This window comes from Microtus oregoni, unplaced genomic scaffold (genome assembly GCF_018167655.1).
Source record: "Microtus oregoni isolate MIOR12 unplaced genomic scaffold, Mior012 000019F_ref0000042, whole genome shotgun sequence".
Classification (NCBI taxonomy): Eukaryota; Metazoa; Chordata; class Mammalia; order Rodentia; family Cricetidae; genus Microtus; species Microtus oregoni.
In genome coordinates this window covers 3,944,606-3,957,463 of record NW_024543078.1, presented here as the reverse complement: position 1 = coordinate 3,957,463, position 12,858 = coordinate 3,944,606, and the positions used below count along the sequence as shown (strand labels likewise).

General features: G+C 51.8%; 1 protein-coding gene across 1 annotated transcript in view; it reads left to right on the top strand.

Annotated features, from left to right (window-relative positions):
• Positions 1–268: 268 nt before the first annotated feature.
• Positions 269–12,858, top strand: part of Ap3d1 (adaptor related protein complex 3 subunit delta 1) — a 35,172-nt gene continuing 22,582 nt past the window's right edge. Inside the window, exons 1-4 of the mRNA XM_041668972.1 lie at positions 269–637; positions 9,821–9,916; positions 11,278–11,358; positions 12,364–12,444. Of these exons, the coding sequence (XP_041524906.1) occupies positions 542–637; positions 9,821–9,916; positions 11,278–11,358; positions 12,364–12,444 (354 nt within the window). The 5' untranslated portion in view covers positions 269–541. The remainder of the gene's footprint in view (positions 638–9,820; positions 9,917–11,277; positions 11,359–12,363; positions 12,445–12,858) is intronic.

Genomic DNA, 12,858 nt, shown 5'->3' with positions numbered 1-12,858 from the left:
CCTACACCAGACCACGTCCACTGCTGTCATTCAGTGGCGTGGGGAGCCCCCCACCGCACACTTGGAGTCCGCCTTAGGAGGCGCGGTTAGGACACCCGTGGGTGCTGCTCACCAATGAGACTTCGGGGCGCTGCACCGGAAGGGGCGAACCGCAAGGTGGCCACGGGCGGTGTCTGCTTTCCTATTGGGTGGCGTGTGGTTGTCAAGGAAACTGCAGTGCGGGGGCGGGGCTTCCTGGTGGGGCGGGGCTTCCGGGACGCCGAGGCTCTCCGTCAGCTGACCCACCGCCATCTTGGCCACCATTTGCGAACGGCCCTGAGCTCGGAGGCGAGGGGGCTGTAGCAGCGGGACCGCCTTGGCCGCCCCTCTCCTCGGACTGGTCTCGGGCCGCAGCCGTCGCTCTGGCCTCCACGTCACCCGCTCCGCGGCGGCCGGAAGCGCAGCGCAGCGCGCGCCCGAGGTGTGATCGCCGCGTCCCTGCGCCTCCCAGGGCCGCGGCGGCGGCGTTCCCCTCGGAGGCCGCAGCTCGCGGGCCGCCGCGATGGCCCTCAAGATGGTCAAGGGCAGTATCGACCGCATGTTCGACAAGAACCTGCAGGATCTGGTGCGCGGCATCCGCAACCACAAGGAGGACGAGGTGAGCCGGCGCGGAGCGGGGCTGCCCGGCTCTTCCCGCCCGTGGCCTCTGGCCCGCCTCGCAGGCGCCTCCTCGACCCCCTCGCCATTCTCGTGCCGCCTGCTCGAGAGCCGCAGCGCTGCGCAGCTTCGCTTGGCCTCAGTTTACCCCCCAGCAGCTCCTGTCGTCTTGAAACAGACGCTGCCCCAAGCGGCTCCGGTGTCTCCTCTGGCGTCACCAGGGGCCACTCCCCGGGCCTCCACCCTGTCCACTAGGAGCCAGCGCTGGCCAGAGGCCCCGGTGTTCAGGTCTTGCAGTGGAGGCCACCCCTTGACCTCAGTTTACCTGCTCGCAGGGGAGCCGGTCTCCCAGAGAGCTAGCGCGGCGGTGTGCGTGCTTAGGCCAAGGTTCTGGGAGCAGAGCAGTCAGGTGACCCTCCCTCCCAGGGAACCAAGGCACGGGTCCAGCCTGCCGTCTGGGGCCTGTCGGGAAGCCTGCCAGGTCTCAGTTCGTGTCCCCCGATCCCCCGAAATACCAGTGTTTGCAGCCGGAGTCCCAGGGGTGTCCTGGAATGGGGAAGCCTAGAAGTCAGGGTGTAGGAGCGATCTTTCCAGAAGTTAAGCTGTGACCACGAGCCTGCTTCCTTTCCTCCCCCAGCCTGTGACCTAGATTAAGGAGAAGTGAGATAGCGGCCGCCTCCCGCCTGACTCAGTGGAAGGCCACAGGCCTGTGCAGGAAGGCCGTCCTGAACGGGGGCACCCGGGACAAGGACCTTCTGGGCCTGGTTGCTTATGACACAGAGTTCAGGAAGCAGACCCCTGACTGGGACGATAGTTTCTCTGTAGCGCCCCTCTTCGGGTTGCTACGCCAGTGGAAGTAGATGACTGGCCTGCATTTTGCTGAGAAACTTGAACTTTCCTTTGTGCTCTCTTGTGGTCCTCTGCTCTGAAAGGGAGCCCATGCCTCCTCATTCCTCCCCGTTCACCCGGTCAGTGAGTGTCCTCTGGGAAGCCTGCAGCAGTGCCCTGCAGAGAGGTTACCTACGTTTTAGTTTGGGTTCCTCAAACAGGCTCTAGCTAGGTACATAACCCAGGCTGGCTTGAAGCTCATGATTCTCCTGCCTCAGCCTACCCAGTGCTGGGATAACTGAAATTTTTTTTTTTTTTTTTTTTTAGTTTTTCGAGACAGGGTTTCTCTGTGGTTTTGGAGCCTGTCCTGGAACTAGCTCTGTAGACCAGGCTGGCCTCAAAATCACAGAGATCCGCCTGCCTCTGCCTCCAGAGTGCTGGGATTAAAGGTGTGCACCACCATCGCCCGGCTTGGGATGACTGATTCTTAGGGGCGTATGCCATGGCCTCAGGAGCCTGTGTTGTGCTTTGCTCTTCATGATCCCCACCCCAAGGCGCCTGTCTTCATTGGGAATTGGTGTGGATGGCCTGTGCCTGCTCCACAGGTGTCCATAGAGGCGTGCTATATATAACATCGGGTTGTTGTTTTCCCTAGTGTCTTTGGTGTGAAACACGTGTACAGTGGAGGGAGTGCTTTCAGTAGTGCAGAGCGGGGCTGGTGCAGAAAGCCCTCCAAGGCCTCATGTACATGGCTTCTGCCACTGGCCGCCTGGCCATTCTAAGATTGGTTGTGAGCCTACCTTTAACTGCTAAGCATCCCTCCTTCTTGGAGACTATCCTGCTCCTGCTTGGGGACCATTGTCAAGGTCCTGAGTGTGTTGTCGGGGGCCCAGCACTGACTGTGGGCACTTGCTCCGTTGGGGGTGCTGATGCAGGGCAGTCACTGCTGGGCAGCCTTGCAGCAGAAGCTATGCAGTGACCATCCCTTGCTTGGCAGTGTGGTTGACACAGATATCACTGTGCAACCCAGACTGGCTTAGGAGCTGTAATCTTTCTGCTTTAGCCTCCCAAGTATTTGAAGTGTAGGTATGTGCACTCTGGAAGTTTTGTGGGTTTTTAGTTGGTTTTTGAGATGATCTTTTATTTATGGTTTTTCAGGACAAAGTTTCTCTCTGTAACAATCCTGACTGACCTGGAACTCACTCTGTAGACTAGACTGGCCTCGAACTCAGAGATCTACCTGCCTCTGTCTCCCAAGTGCTGGAATTAAAGGTGTGCACCACCACTAACCAGCTCTCTATTTTTCAAAGGTTACTTTCCTTTATGTAATAAGTGTGTATTTGTGTGTCTGCCGTGTGTGTGGATGCCTGCAGAGCCAGGTGAGGGCATTGGATCTGCCTGCAGGAGCTGTAGTTACAGTTGGTAGTGAGCCTCCGGACATGGGTGCTGGGAACCAAACTCAGGTCCTCTGCAAGAGCAGCAAGCCCTCTTAACTGCTCAGCCACCTCTCATCTCCAGCCTTTAAATCATTAGCACCTCCCACCAGCTGTGACCTGGGAGACTCCAGGTATTTGGTAGAGCTCTATTACTAAGCTACATATTCCATCTTTGCCTTGAGCTACACTTCACTATGTAACCCTGGCTGGCCTCCAGCTCGCTCAGATTCGCCTGCCTCTGCCTCCTGAATGCTAGCATTAGAGGTGCGCTGTGCTTGCTTATCCTCCTGTAAAACTTTAATTTTTTTTTTTTTGGTTTTTTGAGACAGGGTTTCTCTGTAGCTTTGGTGCCTGTCCTGGAACTAGCTCTTGTAGACCAGGCTGGCCTCGAACTCACAGAGATCCGCTTGCCTCTGCCTCCTGAGTGCTGGGATTAAAGGCGTGCGCCACCACTGCCCGGCTTTAATTGTTTTTTTTTTTTTTTTTTTTTGGAAAGATTTATTTATTTATTACGTATACAACATTCTGTTTCTATGTATGCCCGCACGCCAGAGGAGGGCGCCAGATCTCAGTACAGATGGTTGTGAGCCACCATGTGGTTGCTGGGAATTGAACTCAGGACCTCTAGAAGAGCAGTCAGTGCTCTTAACCACTGAGCCATCTCTCCAGCCCCCTTTAATTGTTTTTTTTAACACACTTTTGATGTTGTTAAATAAGAACAGAAAGCATCCTTCCCACTCAGCTTCCCCCGCTCCTTCAAAGCAGCCACTTCCATAACAGGCATGATGCCTTGGCCTCTATCCTAGATACCTTGCAGAAAGTCCAAAAAAAAAAAAAAAAAAAAAAAAGCAAAACTGCAGAGTACCCCCTGGAGTAAGTTTTTCTTTCTTTCTTTTTTTTTTTTTTTTTAAAAACCACCCAAGGAGCTGGAGAGATGGCTCAGTGGTTAAGAACATTGCCTGCTCTTCCAAAGGTTCTGAGTTCAATTCCCAGCAACCACATGGTGGCTCACAACCATCCGTAATGAGGTCTGGTGCCCTCTTCTGGCCTGCAGACATACACACAGACAGAATATTGTACACATAATAAATAAATAAAATGTTTAAAAAAAAAAAAACCACCCAAATGCTTTAATAGCTGGCCCCCAGGGCCCAGTCTCATCAATGGAGTAAGTTTTTCTGCAGCAAGCCAGGTCTCCAAACATCCCGCTGCATTTAGCTCAGCTCTTTTTTTTTTTTTTTTTTTTTTGGTTTTTCGAGACAGGGTTTCTCTGTGGCTTTGGAGCCTGTCCTGGAACTAGCTCTGTAGACCAGGCTGGTCTCGAACTCACAGAGATCCGCCTACCTCTGCCTCCCGAGTGCTGGGATTAAAGGCGTGCGCCACCATCGCCCGGCTAGCTCAGCTCTTTCTGTAAGCTTCCTCTGGGCACTGGCCGGTCTGTACGGTGCAATCAGGCCAGCCTAGTTGTTTCTGAAATGCTGGTGTAGCTATCTTTTTAGCTGTTCCCCTTTGATGGAATGTTCCATGAGCTGGGTGGAGACATGTCTTCTCTGTGGCAATGTCTATAGAGCTAGGATTTCCAGATTTCCAGAAGATATCCTTTGCTACTGTTGGTCCTGCTTCATTGCCTGGCTCTTGGAAGTTTCTAGGAACTTCTAGGACCAGAAGTGCTCTCTGGTACTTGTGGCACCCCATTAGTGACTGATGGTGACATCCCAGGTGACTCTCAAACACCTCCCCCTTGATCAGGAAGGAGGTGGATTGACTCCATGCATCTGTACCCTGTGTGTCAAGCCCCCTGCCATTCTGCTCCAGCTGGTAACCAGACTTCATTCACCACAATAGTCTGACCTTGTTGGACTTGGCTACCACCATAGCATGTTTTGTCTAGCCACCCACAGGTGTGTGCAGTCCTGTCCTCAGGGTCAGGGGCTGCTCCAGGTCCTGGGTTAGACTTTTGCTTGAAATAAATACTAGCCTGGCTCCTTGACAGGCTGGGAGCTCGTGGCTGTTCCTGTGACCTGTGCTTGAAGCTACCTGTGTCCTTTGCTCTGCCTTGGCCATTCTTTTCCTGCCTATTTTGTGCCCAGCACAAATGGCTGATGCTCTCGATTTTTTTTAAAGATTTATTTATTTATTTATTATGTATGCAAGGTTCTGCCTGCAGGTATGGCTGCACACCAGAAGAGGGCACTGGATCTGATTACAGGTGGTTGTGAGCCACCATGTGGTTGCTGGGAATTGAACTCAGGACCTCTGGAAGAGCAGCCAGTGCCTTTAACCGCTGGATGTTCTCTACTTTTTACTTTTAGACAGTGTTGCTGTGTTGCCCAGGTTTGTCTTTTTGTGTTAGTAGAACTTTTGGGCCAGTTCTTTATGGGTGTGTTTTTTACCCCTGAGCTACATCTCTAGTCCTCATTGGGGGGTTCTAGGCAGGGGCTCCACCCCTGACCACACCACCAAACTACTGCTGGGGGAATCCTGGTTTTTGGGGGGTTCTACCTCTGAGCCGCACTCCTAGCACTGTCTTTTACTTTTCATTTTGAGATGGGTTATGCAGAGTTGCCCAGGCTGAACTTGACATCAACTTGTTGATTAACTCAAAGGACAGATATTGGAATCCCTTTGGATCCTGTTTCCTTTGCTCAATTTGCTTGCTTATACAGAGGCTTTAGCTCCCCCCAGGACTTCTCTTTGTAAGCTAGGCTTCCTATGCTGCTATCTGGGTTCCATGTAGTCTCCAGATATCACCTGTCACCTTACTTCCCAGGCTCCCTGCACATCCACATTCCCTTTCTGTGTTGCAGGTGGGGCCAGTTCTCCATCTCTTGGTTTCTCCGCTGAAGCCATAGGAGCCACAGCTCCTGTCTCAGTCTTGCTCCTACTTTGGGTGACTTGGGTGCCCTGATTGACTTTTTTTCCACCAGAGGTTCCCATGTGAGACCTGTGAACACATGCCCTCCAGTGACAGAAGGAATTCTGCAGATGGGATCAAATTGAGGATCCTGAACTGGGCACCATCTTGGATCGTCTGGACCCGTCTCATCATCGGGTCCTCAGGGAAGCAGGAAGGGGAAAATGGCAGAGCCTGGGAGACTGCAGCAAGTTCTAGGGGAAGGAAGGAGCCGTGAGCTTCTGGATGCTGGGGCACGCAGGATGTGGGTGCCCCCTGGAGCCACATGAGTGATAGCTGTGCTCGCCTAGACAGTAACCCAAGGAGGCTCTTGCCCACATGGACCAGTTCCTGTCCTGAAGTTGAAGTATGCCTATCTCCCAGACGTGAGCCATGTTGCTTGTCAGCCCCTCCTGCCACAACTGCCTGCTTATGAGCAGGCTGGTATGTATCGGCGTAAATAAATGCAATGCAGATACTAAAGAATATTTACATTTTAATGATAAACTTACAGAACCGAAGTTCCCCGAGTGGCACAGGAGGTAGGAAGGAAAGAGCCGGAGCCGCCTCCCGCTCGCCCATTTATCTGTAGGCATTCGCCCGAGGCAAACCCCGCCCCCTCAAGGGGCTGTCTTAACCCTACACTGGTATAGTCTTTATCGGACGCTTGGGTTTTTCTGTGTTTTTTTTATGACAACGCCCTTGCCAGGCTCACCTGGGGAACCAGGATTTCAGTACTCAACCAGGAAGTGCAAGCTGGGCCATTGGTTTCTGCCTGGTTTCTCTGGGTTTGGCAGCTGCCTTATCAGCCTGAGAAAGTAGCCCCCTCTTTTACAAAGCCAGTTGTCACAGGCAGGAAGGTCCACCTTTAAGGCCAGCCTGGGCTACACAGTGAGGCATGTTTGCGAAGTCCAGAGCTTTGGTGTAACAGTGGTGAGCAGGCGCTGGGCTGCCCAAGGCCTTGGACATCTTCCCCCCAGCACCACAGAAACAAAAGTATCTGGAGAAAGTGTGTCTGCCCTGTTTTTATTTTGTCTGTCTGTCTGTCTGTCTCTTCTCTACTACTATGTTGTTTCAAGGGATCAAGCTTGGGTTCAGGCTTGGCTTTCATTTCTTTTAGAGATAGGATCTCACTCTGTAGCCCAGGCTGGTCTCAAACTCAGAGATCCTCCTGCCTCCCCCACCTTTTTAAGTACTAGGATGACAGGAATGCACCTGCAGCCTGAGGAGATAACAGCCCTGCTGTGTCTAGACAGGCCACAGTGTCCATATAGAGGTCAAAAGACAGCTTGCAGAGTTTGTTTTCAGGAGCATACCTTTGTTGCTGTTGTTTTTATTTTATGTTTTGAGATAGAATATCTCTATATAGGCATGGGTATCATGACAGTTGGGATAAGGGATGCATATTTGTACACCATGGGCACACAGTGCCTGGAGAGGCCAGAAGAGGGCACTGGATGCCCTGGAACTTGAGTTATAGTCCTTGTGAGCTGCACATCAGACCCTGGCCCAGTGAAGGAGCACCTTAGCCCCGTGCTGCTAATTGGGAATTTCTTTTCTTTCTTATTTTTGTATGGTTTTTCAAGACAGGGTCTCACTGTGTAGCCCTTGCTGTTCTGGAACTCACTCTGTAGACTAAGCTGGACTTGAACTCACAGAGATCCACCTGCCTCTGCCACCTGAAGTTGTAGGATTAAAACCATGTGTCACCACTCCTGGCTAAAGTGTGAGTTTCTTGTCTCTCACCGAATGGGGAGTGGTTTGAGTTGCTGTTTTAAAAAATATTTTCCCGCCGGGCGGTGGTGGCGCACGCCTTTAATCCCAGCATTTGGGAGGCAGAGGCAGGCGGATCTCTGTGAGTTTGAGGCCAGCCTGGTCTACAAGAGCTAGTTCCAGGACAGGAACCAAAAGCTACGGAGAAACCCTGTCTCGAAAAATCAAAAAAAAAAAAAATATTTTCCCTCTTCTGTTCTGTTTCCCCCCTGGGATTTATACCTAACAACCTCAGCTCCTGCGCCAAGGCTGTAAAAATCCACTGGGTGAATTACATTATACCAGAGCCCTTACACTCCTGAGTGCTCGTGTGTGGCAAGCAGTACACATCTGAGGCAATCTCTGACGCTCCTGATATGGACAGGCTGGCCTGTCCACTACTCCTGAAGTTTCTGTCTCCACCTGGGATTGCACATGTCCTCAGCACGAACAGCGCTTTACCCACTGAGCCATATTTAATGTATTCCGTGTTGTGCCTTCATGTTTGCCTGCAGGCATCAGATTCTGTTAGAGATGGTTGTGGGAATTGAATTCAGGACCTCTAGAAGAGTAGTCAGAGCTATTAACCTCTGAGCAATTTTGCCAACCCTTTTTCTTGTAAGATTTATTTATTTTTTAATGTTGAGTTCTCTGTCTGCATGTATGCCTTTATGCCAGAAGAGGGCATCAGATCCCACTGTAGATGGTTGTGAGCCAGTATTACTAGGAATTGAACTCACCGCTACAAGAGCAGCCATTGTTCTTAATTGCTGAACCATCTCTCCAGCCCCTCTTTGTTTCTTTTTTAGTTTGGGTTTTTGAGTCAGGGACTTTGCTGTGTAATCCAGTCTGGCCTGGAATTTGAGGCAGTCCCCCTGCCTCGGTCTCTCAGGTACTGTGATTACAGGCTTGCCCTACCAAACCTGGGGAGTAGAGTCTCTTTAGGTTGTGTTTTGGGCAACAGTGGCCTTCCCTCCTGAAAACCAGGAGGATATTGCAGAGACTGTGAACATGCAGCTTCTGAGTCCTGGTGGAGCGCTGCTCTGAGTATTTGGGCAGGTATCACTTGCCAAACGGAACTCTGGCACTTCTTGAGTTCCCACTTGGTTTACTCTTCAAGCTCCACACTCCCTCCAGCTGAGGGTCCACCCCTTTCACTGATGCTGACCTTGGGTTCTTCCCTTTTCAATCCCAGTTCTCTGTAGGGAGAGGCAAGGTCATTCCTACAGCAGGGTGGTGCCAAGGATCCCCGAGTGTCATTTAGTGTCTTGAGGTGGACTATGGTGACACTTGTTCCATTGGACTCAGTCCAGATCATAAAATATTGAGGAAAGTACTCTGATTAGCCAGGCATGGTAGCCCATGCCTGCCATCCCATGAGGGTCAGGAGTTCAATACATGGCAGTCTGGGCTATATGAAACCCAAGAGGCCAAAGTGAACCAATCTGTTGTTGAGAGGGTGCTGAACAACTGTGGCTCTTCCCCATGCTAGGAACAAGACACCCTAGGCAGTGATGGTTCCACAAGCAGCCTATTAGGTCAGCTTTATGGGGCCTTGGGGTGGAAGCTGATACCCACGGGAGTGTGGTAGAGGGCTCTGGGGTGTGCAGTGCTGCACCTCTGATGGGGTTGCTGGTTCTGCTGTCACGATAGAGCCAGGCTCCATGCCCTGCTGTGGCTGCACCTCAGCGCCTCCTCCAGCTCCTGCTGTCCGGGGGCTGCTTTGACTCCTTTTGTGCTTGTCCCAGAGTGGTCTAGGCGGCACTGCCTAGGGCCCACATCTCACTTTCTCTGGACTTTGTGCCTCAGTCCTCTTAGGTTGACCTGTGTGACCCAAAAAGTCTTTTAGTGTATTTGCTGAGCTTGTGCCAGGGGAGGGGGGAGGTCAAGGGTGAATACCAATGAGTAGGACTGTGCAGAGCAGCCCATGGGTGGAAAAGGGGGTTCAGTGGGCTCTGTAGCAAAGGTGGATCAGGCAGGTGACTGCAACACTACCTAGGTCCAGAATTCCGCCTTCCCTTCCTGTCACCGAGAAGAGTCACTAGCCTCTCCCAATTCCATGTGTCTACTTCCCAACCCTAGATTCTCCTGTGCTGGATTTTCCAACCAGTAGAGAATAAATAGGTGCCCAGTTGGACTTTGACACACACCTAGGGTTTAGGTCTCTGTGCAACCAAGCTGGCTCGACTCTCCGTCCTGCCCACCTTGAGCACCTGCTGGCCACCTCTGGCCTGGCCACTGATTGTCTCGCATCACACTGCTGTCTCCCACCCAGGCCAAGTACATCTCTCAGTGCATCGACGAGATCAAGCAGGAACTGAAGCAGGACAACATCGCTGTAAAGGCCAATGCCGTCTGCAAGCTCACCTACGTGAGTGCCTCCCTTGTGGGCCTGCCTGCCTGCTTGTCTGTCTGTCCATCTTACATTGCTGCTGTGTGCAGCGCAAGGCTTGTGCAGAGTCCTGCCTGATGCTCTTGTGCAGGTTGGGCATGTGGTGCAGAAGCTCCAGTTTTGAACCTGTCCTTTGGCTACAGGGCAGGTGGATGTGGCTGACATCTGCCCCCATTCCTCCTTAGGTTGGGAGACAGGTACCATGCTGATTCTCTGTACTAGAGTGTGGCACAAGGCCGTCACTAACCATTGTAGGAAAATTTGCCCTTCTCTAACTTACTTATTTTTTGAGATAGTTTCTCTCTGTAGTCCTGGTTATCCTGGAACCCACTCTGTAGACTAGGCTAGCTTTGAACTCACAGAGATCCACCTGCCTCTGCCTCCAATTAATGGCATGAGCCACCATGCTAGCTCTTATTTATTTATTTATTTTGGTTTTTCGAGACAGGGTTTCTCTGTAGCTTTGGAGCCTGTCCTAGAACTAGCTCTTGTAGACCAGGCTGGCCTCAAACCCACAGAGATCCGCCTGCCTCTGCCTCCCGAGTGCTGGGATTAAAGGCATGTGCCACCACCGCCCAGCTCTCTTTTTTAATTTTTTAAAATTACACTTTTTTGTGTGTGTGTATATGCAAGTATGTCATGGTGCTTGTATAAGTGACAACTTGCAGGGTCTGACTTTCCATTATTCGAGTGACAGGACTCAAACTCAGGTCATTAGACTTGGCAGCAGGTGTCTTTATCTGCTGAGTCTTCTTGTTAGCCCTTTTGTTTTTTGAACAGTGTTTGGATTGAATTCAGAGCCTGGTACCATTGAAGCAAGTGCTCTACTAGGCAGCTGCACCTTACCTATGCACACGCACTGTTTTTGTTTTTTTTTCTTCAAGATGGGGGGGGGGGTTGTTTTTCTGTATAACAGCCCTAACTCTTCTGGAACTCTGTAGACTTTCCTGCCTCTGCCTCCCAAGTGCTGGGATTAAAGACATGTGCACCACCACCCAGCTCTCCTTGTTAGTTTACTTAAGTGCTGCATTGGAAGCCCAGTCTCTCACATGCCAGGCAGGGACTTTTCTGCTGAGCCACACCCTCAGAGCGAGGGGGATTCTCTGTGAAGGATTCTAGGTGGTGCTGCTTCCCTGAGGAACTCTCCCTCTGAAGCACCTCCAGCCTTGTGAGAGTCATTTGTTGGAAAGAAAATATAAAAGTTTACAAGGAAGTGTGGTGGATGAAGTTTGTATGCTCAGATTGAATGCTTTTTGTTCCCCCACATGAGTGCTCTGATTGTGGCTGGACCTTCGCGCCTTGTCTCCTGAGTACAAACTTCCGTGCTTCCCCCTTAACAGTTACAGATGCTTGGGTACGACATCAGCTGGGCTGCCTTCAACATCATTGAAGTCATGAGCGCCTCCAAGTTCACATTCAAGGTGAGGACCCAGAATGTCTGTTAGGCAGGTATGCTATGTGTGCAGACCCTGAGTGAGGGGGGTCCTGTGGCCAGTGGTCCTGCTGTTGAAGGGAGACAGCATGCTTGCCCAGAAAGTGTCACGTAGCCACCCTGCCAGTGGAGAGGGCCTGAGATGGATGAGGTAGCGGCAACTTCTGCTGGAGGACAGCGCAGGTGGAGTACCAGCCACCCTTCACTCCACCATCACCTCCCGGCTACTTTGTTTTTTGAGACAGGGTTTCTCTGTGTAGCCCTGGCTGTCCTGGAACTCAGAGATCCACCTGTCTCTGCCTCCCGAGTGCTGGGGTTAAAGACATGGGCCACCACCGCCAAGCTTGACACTGGTTAGGGATGACTGTTACTTTTCACACTGTGGACTGGCTTTGAACCCCCTGTAGCTGAGATTGGTCTTGAATGGCAGTCTTCTGCCTCTGCCTCCTGAGTGTTGCCATGACAGAGTGTGCCACCCTATACAACAGTAACAGTGTTTGATTGGAGCATACCTGACCCAGGTGGCCAAGGCTGATAGCACTGCTGTCTCAGGGGCTCTGATACCTAGTGGGGTCATTGTCATGGCGGGTTTTTTCATAGCCTCTGGTAGACACCCTTGGACACAGTTGTCCCTTTAGATATTTTTCCGTTACCTGTTTTATTCCATGCATGTGTGCCATATGCTGAACATACCCAGCCCCCAAACAAGTCCCTCTTCTGAGAGATGGAGTGGTAGGTAATCACGAGAACCAGGGGCTGCCTGCTGTGTATGTGTATACAGCAGAGTGGGTAGAACTGTCTGCACATACTGAGAGGGGCATTAGGGAAGAGCCTTGGAGCCTGTCCCTCTCTGTAGGAGTTCCTAAGAGATTCAGGTGCTCCGTTGTTGTCATCCTTTGTCCACAAGAGTTTGCTGGGTGCTCCTGTGGGCATGCAGTGGCCCCACGGGCTCCAGGTGGCTCTGGCTCTGATGCTGTGGCTATTGATTCTGTAGCGTGTCGGCTACCTTGCCGCCTCCCAGTGCTTCCACGAAGGCACCGATGTCATCATGCTGACCACCAACCAGATCCGCAAGGTAGGCCCTGATGCTTTCTTACCACTCAAGTGAGCTACAGAAGTCGACCACTGAGGGCCCTGTCATTGGTGCACTTCCCCACCTGGGTCAGCTTTGGAAGACCATGTTACTGCTCATATTTCCTACCTCTGGAGGGCTTGAGACTGGAGCTTTCTGCATGTCCCTCCCCACTCCCCATTAGTACTGCAGGGCAGCTACAGTCAGTCCCTCCAGAACCCCAGTGCCTGTGGATGTTCTTGGCCATGCCCCTCCCCTTCCTGCCTGCCTTGTGCTACAGACCCTTTATAATTTCTGTCATAGGACAGACCCTATATTCATAAATGCTGGAGTAAGGGCATGACCCCTGCAGCACAACCTTCAGGTTTTTGTTTTTTGTTTGTTTTTGTTTGATTTTTCGAGACAGGGTTTCTCTGT